A 15,005-nucleotide genomic window follows, 5' to 3' on the forward strand; every position below is an offset into this window, starting at 1 on the left:
ACCGTCATACCATCTAAGGACACAAGATTACACGTTAATAATAATATATATACGTTAATATTGGTTATGCCTGCCTAAGCACAGCTTAAATCCTGCCCTCCTGGGGAAAGTAATTCTGTATGGAACATGTCCTGTGTCTGGAACATGTCCTCATTCCTGTCTTCTTCCTCTTCTTGTCTGGTCCCATGGTGTAAAAAATGTTTTATATCAGAAACCAGCAACTCTGCATTTTTCCACTACATTATACAGTGATCATGTGGAGTCTGGGTAGATTCACTGACTGAGCAGTTGTTCTGCTGGGTAAAGATATTAATGTTGTGCAACTGTTAAAAAATAGCATGTGCGTGTCTTCTCAGACTCTGAAGAGGACACCAGTGAAAGATCTCCAGATGAAGATGCTCAGAGATCAGTGCTGGACGAGCTGACTGATGTTCAGTTCAAATTTGAAGTCAGAACGGTAAAGATGACACTCTCCAGACAAGCTCTGTGATTGGTTCTTTTATTGTTGATCAGGCTGGAACTTTCTGTGTATGATTCCTATTTGTGCCAATTTGTGTCTGTGTAAACTGATGCTTGCACCAAAGTCTTGTCTGTTTCCAGTACATGCATGAGTACTCACATGTGTCTTTGTTTGGTTGTGTGTTTGTTTGTTTGTGCGTGTGTGTGTGTGGAGGTGCTGGTGGAGCTCACCCGTCAGACAGCTATGGAGGACACCGTGTTGGCGCTGAATGTGTCTCACTTGGGTGCAGAAGGGAAGATGCGGACCTATGACATCACTGTGACCTCATACTTGCGCAAGATAAGTCTGGATTACTGTGAGACGAGAGGTACAGAAACGCACGTGTTACACAATTCACCACTATTGGTCTGAACATGTTTCTTCTGATTATGCTGCAGAATTAAGCACTACTTTTCTTGTGTGTGTGTGTGACTTAGATCAGCCACTTCATCTAATTAGCTCATCAGACAAACATGGATGTGATCTGCTGAAAGTGGAGTACAGTAAAGTAAGAGCTGAACTCCTTCTGTTCAAAACACTTGTGTGCATACGTGTGTGTGTGTGTGTGTGTGTGTGTGTGTGTGTGTGTGTGTGTGTGTGTGTGTGTGTGTGTGTGCGTGCGCGGGCGTGCGTGCGTGCGTGCGTGTGTGTGTGTGCGCGAGTGCGAGTTTCTGTGGATGTGAGTGTAACTGTTAGTTAGCGCGTGTGTGTGTGTGTGTTTTACTGACTTTCTCTTGCAGGCTGATGTGAGTGGCCCCAGCTTCCAGAGCCTGTTTGACAACACAGAACAGACACTGAAGGTATACCAACACATCCCAAAGGGCACATCACAGAATTATTCAAATAAAGTTTTCAGTCACACACCACGTGTTGTCCTCACACCTGTGTGTGCAGGTGCAGTTCTCCTCACTGGCCTTGCTGTTGCACACAAAGGCCCTGCTGTCCACCATTAACTACCTGAACAAAGCAGTTCCACAGGCATTCACTGCCTCTAGAGACCGAGACCCACACAGACAAGCTGGCAAGACAGCAGCTGGAAAGACAGGTACACACACACACACACCCATCCAGAATCTCACAGACACACAAACACACTCCCACACATACACATTCACACTTACACAATTGCACAATTCCAAATATGTGTGCACCCACATATACAAGTATTATTTAAATGATTTTGTTCTCAGATGATTGTTATATCAGGATATGAATAGGTGTTTTGTGGGTAATTACTGCATTTCTATACATGCTTTGGTCTAACATTTGAGAAGCAGCATGTTGCAGTCTAGCCGGGGTGTTCATGTTCAGGGAGCAATGAGTGTGACTGAAGGGCCTGCTTCTTCTCTTCTAGTGTGTAAGGGAGGGAAGGACTCGGCCATCGTCAGCTTTAAGCTGTTTGCCATGTTGGGCTCCTTTGGAGTGTCCATCTGTGATGACAGACGAAGCATTGCAGACATCCAAATCCAAGGTGCAGTTCAACAGAATGATCACACTTAACAGTAGAACATTCACATTTAACAGTAGAACATTCACATTTAACAATAGAACACTCAGATTTAACAATATAACTCGCATTTAACAAAAGAACTTACATTTAACAATATACAGTAAATATCACAATATAACAGTAAAACGATCACATTGAACAGTATAATGATCACATTTAACAATATAACTATCAAATTGAACAATAGAACAATCACATTTCACACTAGAACGATCACACAACACTAGACCAATCACACACACCACTAGACCAATCACACACAACACTAGACCGATCACACGTAACACTAGACCGATCACACGTAACACTAGACCGATCACACGTAACACTAGACCGATCACACGTAACAATAGAACGGTCACACGTAACAATAGAACGATCACACGTAACAATAGAACGATCACACGTTACAATAGAACGATCACACGTAACAATAATAAGATCACGCGTAACAATAGTACGAACACATGTAACAATAGTACGAACACACGTAACAATATAACTATCAAATTGAATGTTTTAACTATCACATATTCATACTGTAATGGTGTAAACATCACTGCACTGTAATGTTGGAACCTTTAGGGTCCACATGGCAGATGCAGGCTAGAGTTTGGAATGTGATCAGAAATGCTGTTGATTGCTTAAAACTTCTCTGGAGTTTAAACACATCTGGCTTTTGTCAGGCATTGATGCATCTGTGGTGGTCCAGGCTAAAGAGACCGAGGTGTTTGCTCGTCTGCGAGACATTGTTGTGCTGGACGTGGACCCAACAACCATACACAAAAAGGTGGCACTTCATGATCTGATGCAGCTAAAACTCAAACACAAACATGACCACAAACGCACACAATCACACGAGCCAAATAACGCTTCCTCTACTGCCACAGGGGATCAATCAAAATTAATTTTCAGGTTTTTCTTTAAAACATTTCTAGATGCTTTACAGTGTTTAAACATTAGGACTTTTTTATAGTGTGTGTTCTTAAATTAAAGAAATACAATTGTCCAAAAAGCTTTTCTAGGGCTCCAAACTTGTCTTACACACATTAACTGGGATATCTGGTTTGACTATATGGCTTTGTGAATGTATACATGTTCTATAAATATAAACTCTAGTTTGTTTTACTCTGAGTTAGAAACAATATCACAGCTGTTGTTCATAACACAGTGCTGTGTTGTCTGTGAGGTCATGATTTAAACGCAAAAACATGTATACAATATAACATATATACATATATATTAGAAAACACTGGACTATTTTCTTACATTTTATTAACTTTTGTTTGAAGCAAATCTAAATCTGTGCGCACGTATGTATGTGCGTGTGTGTTTTTGTGTGTGCGTGCATGTGTATGTGTGTATGCGTGTGTGTGTACGTGTGCGTGTGTATTTTTGTGTGTGTGCATGTGCCTGTCCATGTGTGTGTGCATGCTGTCATCGACAGGCAGTGTCTACAGTGGGAGAGGAGGTTTTCAGCTTCAAGATGTGTGTGTACCCTGGAGCTACAGAGGGAGAAGGTTACTCCGATACATCTAAAGTGGACAGTAATGTCACCTTGAGATTGGGCTGTATCAAGGTCATTTACCTGCACAAGTTCCTCGTGTCTCTAATGGTGAGAGTGAATACGTTTTACACATACACCACACCCACACACACACCACACACCCTCCCACAGATCCACACTTACCATGCACACCCACGTATGTACCACAAACACATGCAAGTGCGCACACTACATACACCTTACACCGACACTTTTGCAAATGTACCACAAACACATGTGTGCGCGCACACACGCACACACACACACACACACACACACACACACACACACACACTTATGCACAGAAGATAATCATAGCTGAATTGCTAATTGCTCTATTGTTTTTTTACTGCAACTGTGGGGTTCCTGTGTGAGTGTGAGGGTCCTGTGTGAGTGTGAGGGTTCTGTGTGAGAGTGAGGGTTCTGTGTGGGGGTCCTGTGTGAGTGTGGGGTTGCTGTAGGAGTGTGGGGGTCCGGTGTGAATGTGAGTGTGGGGTTCCTGTGTGAGGGTTCTGTGTGGGGGTCCTGTGTGAGTGTGAGGGTTCTGTGTGAGTGTGGGGTTCCTGTGTGAGGGTTCTGTGTGGGGGTCCTGTGTGAGTGTGGGGTTCCTGTGTGAGTGTGGGGTTCCTGTGTGAATGCGAGGGTTCTGTGTGGGGTTCCTGTGTGAGTGTGGGGGTCCTGTGTGAGTGTGGGGTTCCTGTGTGAATGCGAGGGTTCTGTGTGGGGTTCCTGTGTGAGTGTGGGGGTCCTGTGTGAGTGTGAGGGTTCTGTGTGGGGGTTCCTGTGTGAGTGTGAGGGTTCTGTGTGGGGGTCCTGTGTGAGTGTGAGGGTTCTGTGTGGGGTTCCTGTGTAAGTGTGAGGGGTGAGTGTGAGGGTCCTGTGTGAGTGTGAGGGTCCTGTGTGAGTGTGGGGGTCCTGTGTGAGTGTTCTGTGAGTGTGGGGTTGCTGTAGGAGTGTGGGGGTCCGGTGTGAATGTGAGTGTGGGGTTCCTGTGTGTGAGTCTGAGGGTCCTGTAGGAGTGTGGGGTTCCTGTGTGAGTCTGAGGGTTCTGTGTGTGAGGCTTCTGTGTGAGTGTGAAGGTTCTATGAGAGTGTGTGAGTGAGGGTCCTGTGAGTGTGAGCTTCCATCTTACAGATGATGTTACTGCTGGAGCAGACCCCAGTTTGGGGGTCACCATGTCCAGTTTGGGGGTGACCGTGCCCAGTTCTCTCTACTCCCTTCCACATCTTTTCTATCTCTCTTTCTTCTCTCACTCACTATTTATCAAACTTGATGTGTTCCTTGTTCCTGATGTTACTACATCCATCACTACATCCATCACTACACCCTCTTCTGCTGTTTGTCCTTCACTGCCATGCCTGGTTGTTTAACATTTCCATTCTGTCAGTCTGTATCTGGACGTTTCTACAGGACTCACTTGGTCATTGTCCACCTTTGTATTCCATACTTGGTACAGATATTTCAGTATACTGTCTCGGCCATGTGGTTGAGTAAGGGGCACCTCTGCTTGGAGTGGTATATCTAGTCTCTATTGATCTTGTGTTCAGAGCTTGTTCCTTTTCCACACATTGGTACATTTCTCTTTTCACTTTCACTGTCTACAAGTTTTATCAAGTTGTGGTTCCTGCTCCTCATTCCCTGGAATTATTTCTGAGGTGCTCATTAACCCTTTATAACGTGATTTATATATGCTCATTAAGCACTTCATCACTTCTAACTGACATAAAGAACAAATAAACCTCATCAGCGAGTAGCTTTATAAACCCAAAACTTACTAACCATAACCCTTTATAACTATAACCCTTTATAACCCCAACACTTTAGAACTATAACCCTTTATAACTATAACCCTTTATAACCCCAACCCTTTATAACTATAACCCTTTATAACCCCAACCCTTTATAACTATAACCCTTTATAACCCCAACCCATTATAACTATAACCCTTTATAACCCCAACCCTTTATAACTAACCCTTTATAACTATAACCCTTTATAACCCCAAACATTTATAACTATAACCCTTTATAACATAACCCTGTATAACTATAACCCTTTATAACCCCAAACATTTATAACCATTACCCTTTATAACCATTACCCTTTATAACCATTACCCTTTATAACTATAACGCTTTATAACCATAACCCTTTTATAACTATGACTCTATAACTATAACCCTTTATAACCATAACCCTTTTATAACTATGATCCTTTATAACTATAACCCTTTATAACCATAACCCTTTATAACATGTGATTTATATATGGGTTTTGGTTCATCTGCGTTCTAGTCAGTTCATGCTCAGGAAAATCTTTGCTAGCTTTCACTAAATGAGTGTTTGCATTTTTCTGTGATCATCTGATTGTTTTGTTTTGTTGATTATCTTAAACATTGCAAGATCTACACATTTATGAAAAAGAAGTGAGAAAATGTTTGATATATGCCACTGACAGTGTTGACAATGATTTGATTAATATGGCTTAATTGGAAAAAGGTAAAAGGGTATAGCTTAAATAATGGAGCCCCATCTGAGCTCCAGAAGGTAAATAGTCCTGAACCAGAACTGGGTTTAGGATTGAGATTAAGGCTAGGGTTAGGATTAGGGCCAGGTTTAGGGTGAGATTTAATTAAGGTAAATCTGCTTACTGAAAATGCAGACTTATCTTAAGTGAGTATGTCATTTAAGAGCCCTATTATGCTTCTCGGTTTTTTCTTGGGTTAGTGTTGGTGTTAGTGTTATACAGTTTTTTTTTTTTTTATGTATGATCTGCAGAATTACAGTGGTCAAAGTTCCCGCCAGTGGGAGGAAATCTTCAAAGTCAAAGTTGTCATGTGTGGCGTATTTCAGGTTTGGAGCAGTTGTTCAGGTGTGGAGCATTAGATGATTTTCTTTTTTTAATACTAGATAAAACAGTTTTCAGCTATTGAGGTGGATATATAATTACAATCTGTAATAATCAAAATCCACATAGCTTACCTGATAGCTAAGTTTTTAATGTTCTGTATTATGCCAAGATCTGCAGAGAACACCTGCAGAGAACTCTTACAGAACAATGAATCCACCAAACCGTCATGGTCTCTAATATTTCAAACACACTGATGTTGTTGGTCAGAACAGAATGGTTAGGGTTAGTGTATTGTTAATGTTGGTGTTGGTGTTGCTGTTAGTGTTACTGCAGGACACTGGCAGTCGACTAGTAAGAATACAGAATACAGTGGCTGAGTGGACCAGTCGGAGCATAATAATGTGTTTTTGGAACACTGAAGCATATAGATCTATTCTAGCAGACCCCAAAAATAAAACAATGAACAATGAAAATGAGCATAATAGGCACCCTTAATGTCTGTTTCCTGAAACATAAGAATATCATAAAGTATATCTAATATATACACTCACTGGCCACTTTATTAGGTACGCCTTGCTAATACAGTTTCAGTACTGCCATAGTACTTCGTGGCAGATTCAACAGGGTACTGGAACCATTCATCAGAGAGTCTGGTCCATATTGACATGATAGCATCACACAGTTGCTTCAGATTTGTCGGCTGCACATCCATGATGTGAATCTCCCGTTCCACCACATCCCAAAGGTGCTCTATTGGATTGAGATCTGGTGACTGTGGAGGCCATTCGAGTACAGTGAACTCATTGTCGTGTTCAAGAAACCAGTCTGAGATGATGCACCTCCACCACCAGCCTGAACCGTTGAGGCAGGATGGATCCATGCTTTCATGTTGTTGACGCCAAATTCTGACCCTGCCATCTGAATGTTGCAGCAGAAATCGAGACTCATCAGACCAAGCAACATTGTTCCAATCTTCTATTGTCCAATTTTGGTGATCCTGTGTGAATTGTAGCTTCAGTTTCCTGTTCTTAGCTGATAGGAGTGGCACCCAGTATGGTCTTTTGCTGCTGTAGCCCATTCGCCTCAAGGTTCGACGTGTTGTGCGTTCAGAGAGGCTCTTCTGCATGCACCGGTTGTATGTCCTGGTTTGAGTAACTGTTGTCGTTCTGTCGGATTGGACCAGTCTGCCCATTCTCCTCCGACCTCTGGCATCAACAAGGCATTTGCGACCACAGAACTGCTGCTCACTGGATATTTTCTCTTTTTCAGAGCATTCTCTGTAAACCCTAGAGATGGTTGTGCATCGAACCATGCCATGTTCAAAGTCACTTAAATGACCTTTCTTCTCCATTCTGATGCTCAGTTTGAACTGCAGCAGATCGTCTTGGCCATGCCTACATGCCTAAATGCATTGAATTGCTGCCATGTGATTGGCTGATTAAACATTTGTGTTAATGAGCAGTTGGACAGGTGTAACTAATAAAGTGGCCGGTGAGTGTATAAATAAATATGTAAATAATGTATTGACAGTACAGTGGTGTTTTCTATTTCACCTGTAACTCATCACAGCTGCTCTAAATCTTCACACACACCATTGACTCACCTATGTTCATACCTTGAGTTAATGCTTTGTGTTCCTGATGGCATATTTCAGGTATTCTTGATGGCAGGAAAACTGGAGATATACCATCAGGAATATAAGAGATGTGCCATGTTGCTGTTTGTTTCTGCTTTGGTCTGATCACTGGTATTTTGGCCCTTGAATTGTTCCACTTGTGAGTACTGCTTGGTTTAATTAAAGTGACTGTGATTTCATCCAAACTCTCCTCTGATTAATGCATAACAATGTTACATTAACTCTGTTGAGAGTTCATCAATCATCTACAACACTCATAATAAAAAGTGTGTGTGACATTACTCTACATTACTCTGGATCCTGTGTGCCTCTGTCTTGCTTCTTTTGTTCTGTTATTCTTTCATTTTGATTCTCCTCATTGTTGTCTTCTTCTTTCTAGGACTCTTTTAGCCATCAGTACCCCTCTGCTGATGAGGTACAACACTGGGCATGCATCACTATAAGCCCTTTGCTTTGCAGCTTGACAATTAATGCACCTTTGCACACCCAGAGCTTTGAACTGTGCCATGTTACCATGACCCTTTGGTAAAGGTGCAGCATTGTACTCCATCTATCTTCATTAATGGGTATTTAAACCTGTGTTTGTTCATCAGAAATGCTGATGCTTCATTTATTTCACTCCAAGAAAATAGCGTTTTTAGGCACATTCTTATTTGTTATTTTTTAACTATTTATTAGTTTTTTTTTTTTGTTCCTGTTGGTTTAAACAAAAGCAGCATTTTAAGGTTGCCTGTAACTAATCCCTCTAATGTTCAATATACAATACAGTGCTTGTGTTTAATGAATGCAAAGGTTTATTTCTGGATTTTTAGCCTGTTTCAGAATTTATGCTTATTGCAAAACTATGTGCATCAAAGCAGAACGTTCCTCCTCATTTTTGTTGAGGTCCTTTCGTTTAAAGGTCAAACAACCTTTCTGTTGACACAGGCTGAAATCCTACACATTGTTTTGATTAGTCATGCTCATGCTAATTGAGCAAAATGTAATTTTTATACTTCCTATGATGGAACACGAAGTTGTGAATGCAGTTGTAGACTTATATGAATAACTTGGGTTAGGGCTAGTATGTACATTAGTATGTATGAATGACTTGGGTTAGGGTTAGTATGTATGAATGACTGGATGTCGTTATTTTATGGACATGCTTGCATGTGTTTTCGCCTCTGTTTGGTGTTGCCGTGGTGATGGAGAATGACTGCACTGCCCAGCACGACTTACACACATCGCAGATTTAACGCACATCCGCCTCCCCCAGACTACTTCTTCCATGTTGCTTTCACAAATCCTCCTTCATCATTTACAGCTTCCTTTACAGGTTGTATTCAGATTTGCAACTTATTTGTAAGTTTGGTTGTCAGAGCTCATAATGGGGTGAGAACATTCCTGCATGACATTTCCTTGCTTATTTTAACAGGCTTCCACGTTATCTCCCACTCACTTTTCACAGACTTTTCAAAGTTGATAATTAAACCATAGCTCATATACACTGGAAACTCAGTTTTAACACCGAATGTGTTGCTAATTGTCAGTTGTGCTCTGCAGACATTTGTGGACAACTTCCAGACGGCCAAGGAGGCGCTGAGCGCAGCTACGGCCCAGGCGGCGGAGAAGGCCGCCTCCAGCGTCAGAGACTTTGCTCAGAAGAGTTTCAGACTCGCCATGGACATCAGACTTAAGGCCCCACTCATCATTATCCCTCAGTCCTCCACATCCCAGAATGCCTTTGTGGTGGACCTGGGTCTCATCACTCTGAGCAACAGCTTCTCTCTACTTCAGGCTGAGGGCTTCCCTGTCCCAGCTGTGCAGGAAACCATAGACATCAAGCTGACCAAACTCAAATTGTCCAGGTACAATCCATTATAGAATTAATTTACTTCAGAAATGTATTGGCTGTGTTGATTTTGTGCCAGTAATAGCATTACCTTTGCTTTAACAACTTGATGAAAACCACCATAAAATATATAACAGCTAGTCTATAATGTTAATAAAAATGAGAATATTAGCATTTTGCCATTTTGTCTTGTTTTTTTTTTTCTTTCCAATTTCAGGATGGTTCTGAGACATGATGTCTCACAGGCAGACTTCGAGATCCTGCAGCCAATTAATCTAGAGCTCCTTGTGAAGCGAAACTTGGCTGCTTCCTGGTATACCAGGATTCCTGGAGTGGAAGTGAAAGGAGTCCTGAAGTCTATGAATGTGAGTTTGATCCAGTGTTGATCAAGTGAAGCTGTTACACATAGTACGTTAGATTCATGGGAAATCAGCTTTTCGTGGCTCCAGGACTTCGCTTTATTGAAAAACATATCCATGAGAGGGAGTGTACTTAAAGCTTCAAGAATATTGTTTCGTGTGAGAAGCATGTGTGTCCTCTGGTTGTGGTAGATCACTCTTGGTCAGGAAGACCTGGGTGTTTTGATGAGGATTCTAGCAGAAAACATTGGTGAAGGAAGCAGAATTTTATCCTCTGATGTGAAGAAACCTGCAGTTGAAAGTAAGAAAATTCATTTGTTGCTTGGCATTCTTCAAACCTCCCACACCTCTTCATATACATCACATCCCTATTTTGTTATACAGATAAACCTGCAACAAATGAAGAACTCAAAGAGACACTTCCTGTGGAGACAGGAACTCAGCCAGCACTTACCAATAGAAACGTCAGTGAGAACATTGTCAGTGTTCTGCTCAACTTTGAGATTATGGAGGTATGGCAGTGTGATCATGATCATATATGTTTGGTTATCTATTAACTGAATTGTTATGAAAAGCTTTTTTAGTTTCTCAATATCACATTATATTGTTTGGTATTCAGGTGTTGTTAGCATCATGTTTAGTTGAGTACTTGGAAGTTGAGGTGTTGGACAGGTAAACACTGCTCCTGTTCCTTTACAGGTCATGGTGACGTTGAGGAAATCACAGAATGGGTGTGAACATCCCTTCCTACTGGTGCAAGCAGCTCAGCTCGGGATTAACACCAGAGTGCACAAATACGACATACTGGTCACCACATACATCAGGACCATCTCCATGAAGTGCCCTGAGATTACAGGTGGGTGGGTTCATGTCAAAGTATGAAGAGCAGCATTCTTATAAGTTTTATCCAAAGAGAAACTGTATAGTTAGAGCCTTAACTGCAAAGTGAAAATGTTTCTTATTGCACAAAAACAAGTGCAGTAACCAGAACTCAAACCCTAGTGCTATAAATATACTTCAAACCATTGTGCCTAACACAAACCCTAACACAAACCCTAGGGCAGTAACCCTAAATCAAACCCTAGTACAATAACCCTAACCCTAATCCCAGTGCTATATCATACAGTTGACTTACAGATACTGTTCTGTGAGATAGGATTTAAACTAAGAAAAACAGAGTACCTTTCTTTAGGAAATGTAAGATACCATTTTCACACTGTGGAGTCCCTCAGGGATCAGTCTTTGGTCCAGTCCTTTTCACCTTATATAGACACTAAGGAGTTTTATTTCATTGCTTTGCTGATGACATAACTTTATGTGAAAATTGACATCTTTATCTGTTATTGTATTTTGCTCTTGTGTTGCTCAAAGTGGCCAAAGCAGCGTTAAAATTCACACTTCTCTGTTGCTGTTGTCACAGATGCGTGTGGTGAACCCCTCTGCTTACTGAGCTCTTCTGCCCAGCAGGGGGCGCAGCTACTGAAAGTACAGTATGTCAGGGTAGGTCTTTCTGGAGGCATCAGTACCTTTTCAAATGTAAAGCATAGTATGTTTTAATGTAGAAAAATATACCCAGAAAAACTATTATTGTCATTGTTTTGACAGGATTCAGCTTTAATTGTAATTATTTCTTACATCATCATTGCATTGTTGCAATAAAAGATGTCTGTCAAGTTCCTGCTTTAACTGTCCATAACTTCTAGATTTTTATTTGTAACGGTTTATCAAACAGGCTGATCGAAATGGACCAAATTTTGCTGCTGTTTTCAAGAACACAGAACAGATGATAGATGTAAGTGTTAGATTATTTAATTAATTGAAGTATTATATTCTTATCTTCTTACTCAGCATGCTTTGTGTGTGTTTGTATTTGTGTGTGATTGTGTGTGTGATTTTGTGTGTGTGTGTATATGTATATACACTCACCAGCTACTTACTTAGGTACACCTGCCCAAGTGCTCATTAACACAAATGTTGAATCAGCCAATCACATGGCAGCAACTCAATGCATTTAGGCATGTAGACACGACCAAGACGATCTGCTGCAGTTGTCTGTGCCATACGGGCTGGTCTCAGTATTTCAGAAATTGTTGATCTACTGGGATTTTCACTCACAACCATCTCTAGGGTTTATAAAGAATGGTCCGAAAAAGAGAAAATATCCAGAGAGCGGCAGTTCTGTGAGCGCAAATGCCTTGTTGATACCAGAGGCCAGAGGAGAATGTCCAGACTGGGTTAGGGTCATTACAACCGAGGCATGCAGAAGAGCATCTCTGAACACACAACATGTCGAACCTTAAGGCCGATGGGCTACAGCAGCAGAAGACCACACCGGGTGCCACTCCTGTCAGCTAAGAACAGGAAACTGAGGCTACATCTCAGGGATGAGATCCATCCTGCCTTGTATCAACGGTTCAGGCTGGTGCTGGTGGTGGTGCAATGGTGTGGGGGATATTTTCCTGGCACACTTTGGACCCATTAGTACCAATTGAGCATTGTGTCAACGCCACAGCCTACCTGAGTATTGTTGGTGACCATGTCCACAGTGTACTCATCTTCTGATCGCTACTTCCAGTGGGATAACGCACCATTTCATAAAGCATAAATCATCTCAGACTGGTTTCATGAACATGACAATGAGTTCATATGTCAATATGGACCAGACTCTCTGAGGAATGTTTCCAGTACCTTGTTGAATCTATGCCACGAAGGATTATGGCAGTTCTAAAAGCAAAAGCGGTCCTACTTGGTACTTGCAAGGTGTACCTAATATGTTGGTGTGGTGGTTAGCACTGTTGCTTCACAGCAAGATGATCTGGGATCAATTCTCCATCTGGTCCTCTCTGTGTGGAGTTGGCATGTTCTCCTTGTGCCTGTACGGTACTCTGGTTTCTTCCCACAGTCTCTACACTCTACATTGCCTGTAGGTGTGTGTGCGTGTGCGTGTGCGTTGGCCATGTGGTGGACTGGCCGCTCTGCTCCCAAACTCTGGAACTCCCTCCCACCTGACATCCGTAACATTGATTCTCTTCCTCTTTTTAAATCTAAACTCAAAACTCACCTGTTCACAATAGCCTATTCCCTGTGATTTACTTTATTGTCTATTATACGTTTTATGTCCTCTGGTGAGTATTGTGTTCTCTCCATTTGTTTCACCCCGTGACCCTGACTAGCGGGATTAAGCGGTAAAGATAATGGATGGATGTGTTCTGTATATGTATATATATGTATATGTGTGTGTAGGTTATATTCTCATCCCTGGATCTGGTGCTGCACACTGAAGTTCTTCTTTCCACCATCGACTTCCTGTCTGCTGCTCTGGAGAAAGACAGCAACCCTAACCCTATACACCCTAGTGAAGATGTGAGAACTACCTCAGCCAAATCCAGTATGAGTGCAACCACACACACACACACACACACACACACACATAAATACATACATACACACACACACACACACACACACACACACACACACATAAATACATACATACACACACACACACACACACACACACACACACACACACACACACACACACACACACACACACACAAGATTACCAGCTCACGTGTACACGCAGTACAATGGTGCACGTCTGTTTGTGTCCCAGCGGCAGTGAGCTCCCCCTCTGATGGTGATATCACTGAGCTGAAGGTGCAGATGTGTCTGGAGTCTTTTAATGTGCTGGTGTCTGACCAGAAGTGTAACATAGCAGACATCCGGATTCAGGGTGAGATTCATGTACTCTTCCTCCTGTACTCTCACACACAGGGACCCACAGTAAGGGTTAGAGTAAGGGTTGGGATTACAGTAAGATTATTCTACGTGTCCCATTTGTTCAAATGTGAATTCAAATGTTACAGTCTAACCAAGATGGGACACCACTGCTGTGATTCTAAGAATGGTTTAAAGTGAGTAAAGTATTGCAGTTGAGCAGAGTTGAGCAGAAACCCATTGTGCTCCATGTGCAGGGCTGCATGGTTCTGTGCTGATGCAGGGCTCTCACACACACATGTCCACCAGGCTCCGGGATTTTGTCATCATTAATGTCGATCCAAACACCATTCACAAGAAGGCAAGTCAGAGATATTCCCACTCAGACCGTCCTGTAAACACACATCAATGCATGACTGTGCAGTCTTATTTGAATGTGTGTGTGTGTATATGTGTGTGTGTGCGCGCTTGTGTGTGCGTGCATGTGTGTGTGTGCGCGCGCGCTTGTGTACATGTGTGCGTGCGTACGTGTATGTGCGTGTGTGTGAACGCACATACTCTCTCTCTCTAGGTGATCTCAATTGTGGGCGATGAGGTTTTCAGCTTCAGTATGAGTTTAACCCCTAAAGCGACTGAAGGGGCCGGATACACAGACACATCACAGGTGGACGGCAGCGTCAGGCTCAGCGTGGGCTGCATCAGAGTGGTGTACCTGCACAGGTTCGCCATGTCACTGCTGGTAAGACTCTGCTGGAGCTGAACGCTAGAGGTGTGCCAAAAAATCGATTCATATATCAAAAATCGATTCTCATTTAGTACGATTCAGAATCGATTTTAAATGTCCAAAAATCGATCCTAAGTCGTGGTGAAGTCTCGCGTTACGTAATTACAAAATTACGAGAGACTTTACGCAGCATGTTCTGGTACACACTCATGCGTGGAAAAGGTTCAAAACACATGGAGGAAAGAGATATTCAACCTGTCCGGTCTTCATTTAAGGCAAAAATATGGGTTCATTTTGGTTTTTACCGAATGCCGGGGAAGACCGAACT

At 42.2% G+C, this 15,005-nt stretch overlaps 1 protein-coding gene across 6 annotated transcripts in view; it reads left to right on the forward strand.

The window, feature by feature from the left end:
- The window catches only part of vps13c (vacuolar protein sorting 13 homolog C), a 73,379-nt gene that overhangs the window by 24,434 nt on the left and 33,940 nt on the right, over window positions 1–15,005 (forward strand). For 4 of the 6 annotated variants that reach the window (XM_077023891.1, XM_077023893.1, XM_077023892.1 and 1 more), the window contains 20 exons: window positions 357–457; window positions 674–827; window positions 937–1,007; window positions 1,240–1,299; window positions 1,394–1,544; window positions 1,854–1,970; window positions 2,696–2,799; window positions 3,457–3,624; window positions 8,423–8,458; window positions 9,586–9,890; window positions 10,092–10,239; window positions 10,426–10,534; window positions 10,618–10,745; window positions 10,933–11,089; window positions 11,654–11,733; window positions 11,966–12,025; window positions 13,477–13,621; window positions 13,850–13,969; window positions 14,211–14,314; window positions 14,525–14,692. In XM_077023891.1, the coding sequence (XP_076880006.1) occupies window positions 357–457; window positions 674–827; window positions 937–1,007; window positions 1,240–1,299; window positions 1,394–1,544; window positions 1,854–1,970; window positions 2,696–2,799; window positions 3,457–3,624; window positions 8,423–8,458; window positions 9,586–9,890; window positions 10,092–10,239; window positions 10,426–10,534; window positions 10,618–10,745; window positions 10,933–11,089; window positions 11,654–11,733; window positions 11,966–12,025; window positions 13,477–13,621; window positions 13,850–13,969; window positions 14,211–14,314; window positions 14,525–14,692 (2,486 nt within the window). The remainder of the gene's footprint in view (window positions 1–356; window positions 458–673; window positions 828–936; window positions 1,008–1,239; window positions 1,300–1,393; window positions 1,545–1,853; window positions 1,971–2,695; window positions 2,800–3,456; window positions 3,625–8,422; window positions 8,459–9,585; window positions 9,891–10,091; window positions 10,240–10,425; window positions 10,535–10,617; window positions 10,746–10,932; window positions 11,090–11,653; window positions 11,734–11,965; window positions 12,026–13,476; window positions 13,622–13,849; window positions 13,970–14,210; window positions 14,315–14,524; window positions 14,693–15,005) is intronic. The other 2 variants (XM_077023895.1, XM_077023896.1) reach the window with 1 other exon arrangement.

This window comes from Brachyhypopomus gauderio, chromosome 12 (genome assembly GCF_052324685.1).
Source record: "Brachyhypopomus gauderio isolate BG-103 chromosome 12, BGAUD_0.2, whole genome shotgun sequence".
Taxonomy (NCBI): Eukaryota; Metazoa; Chordata; class Actinopteri; order Gymnotiformes; family Hypopomidae; genus Brachyhypopomus; species Brachyhypopomus gauderio.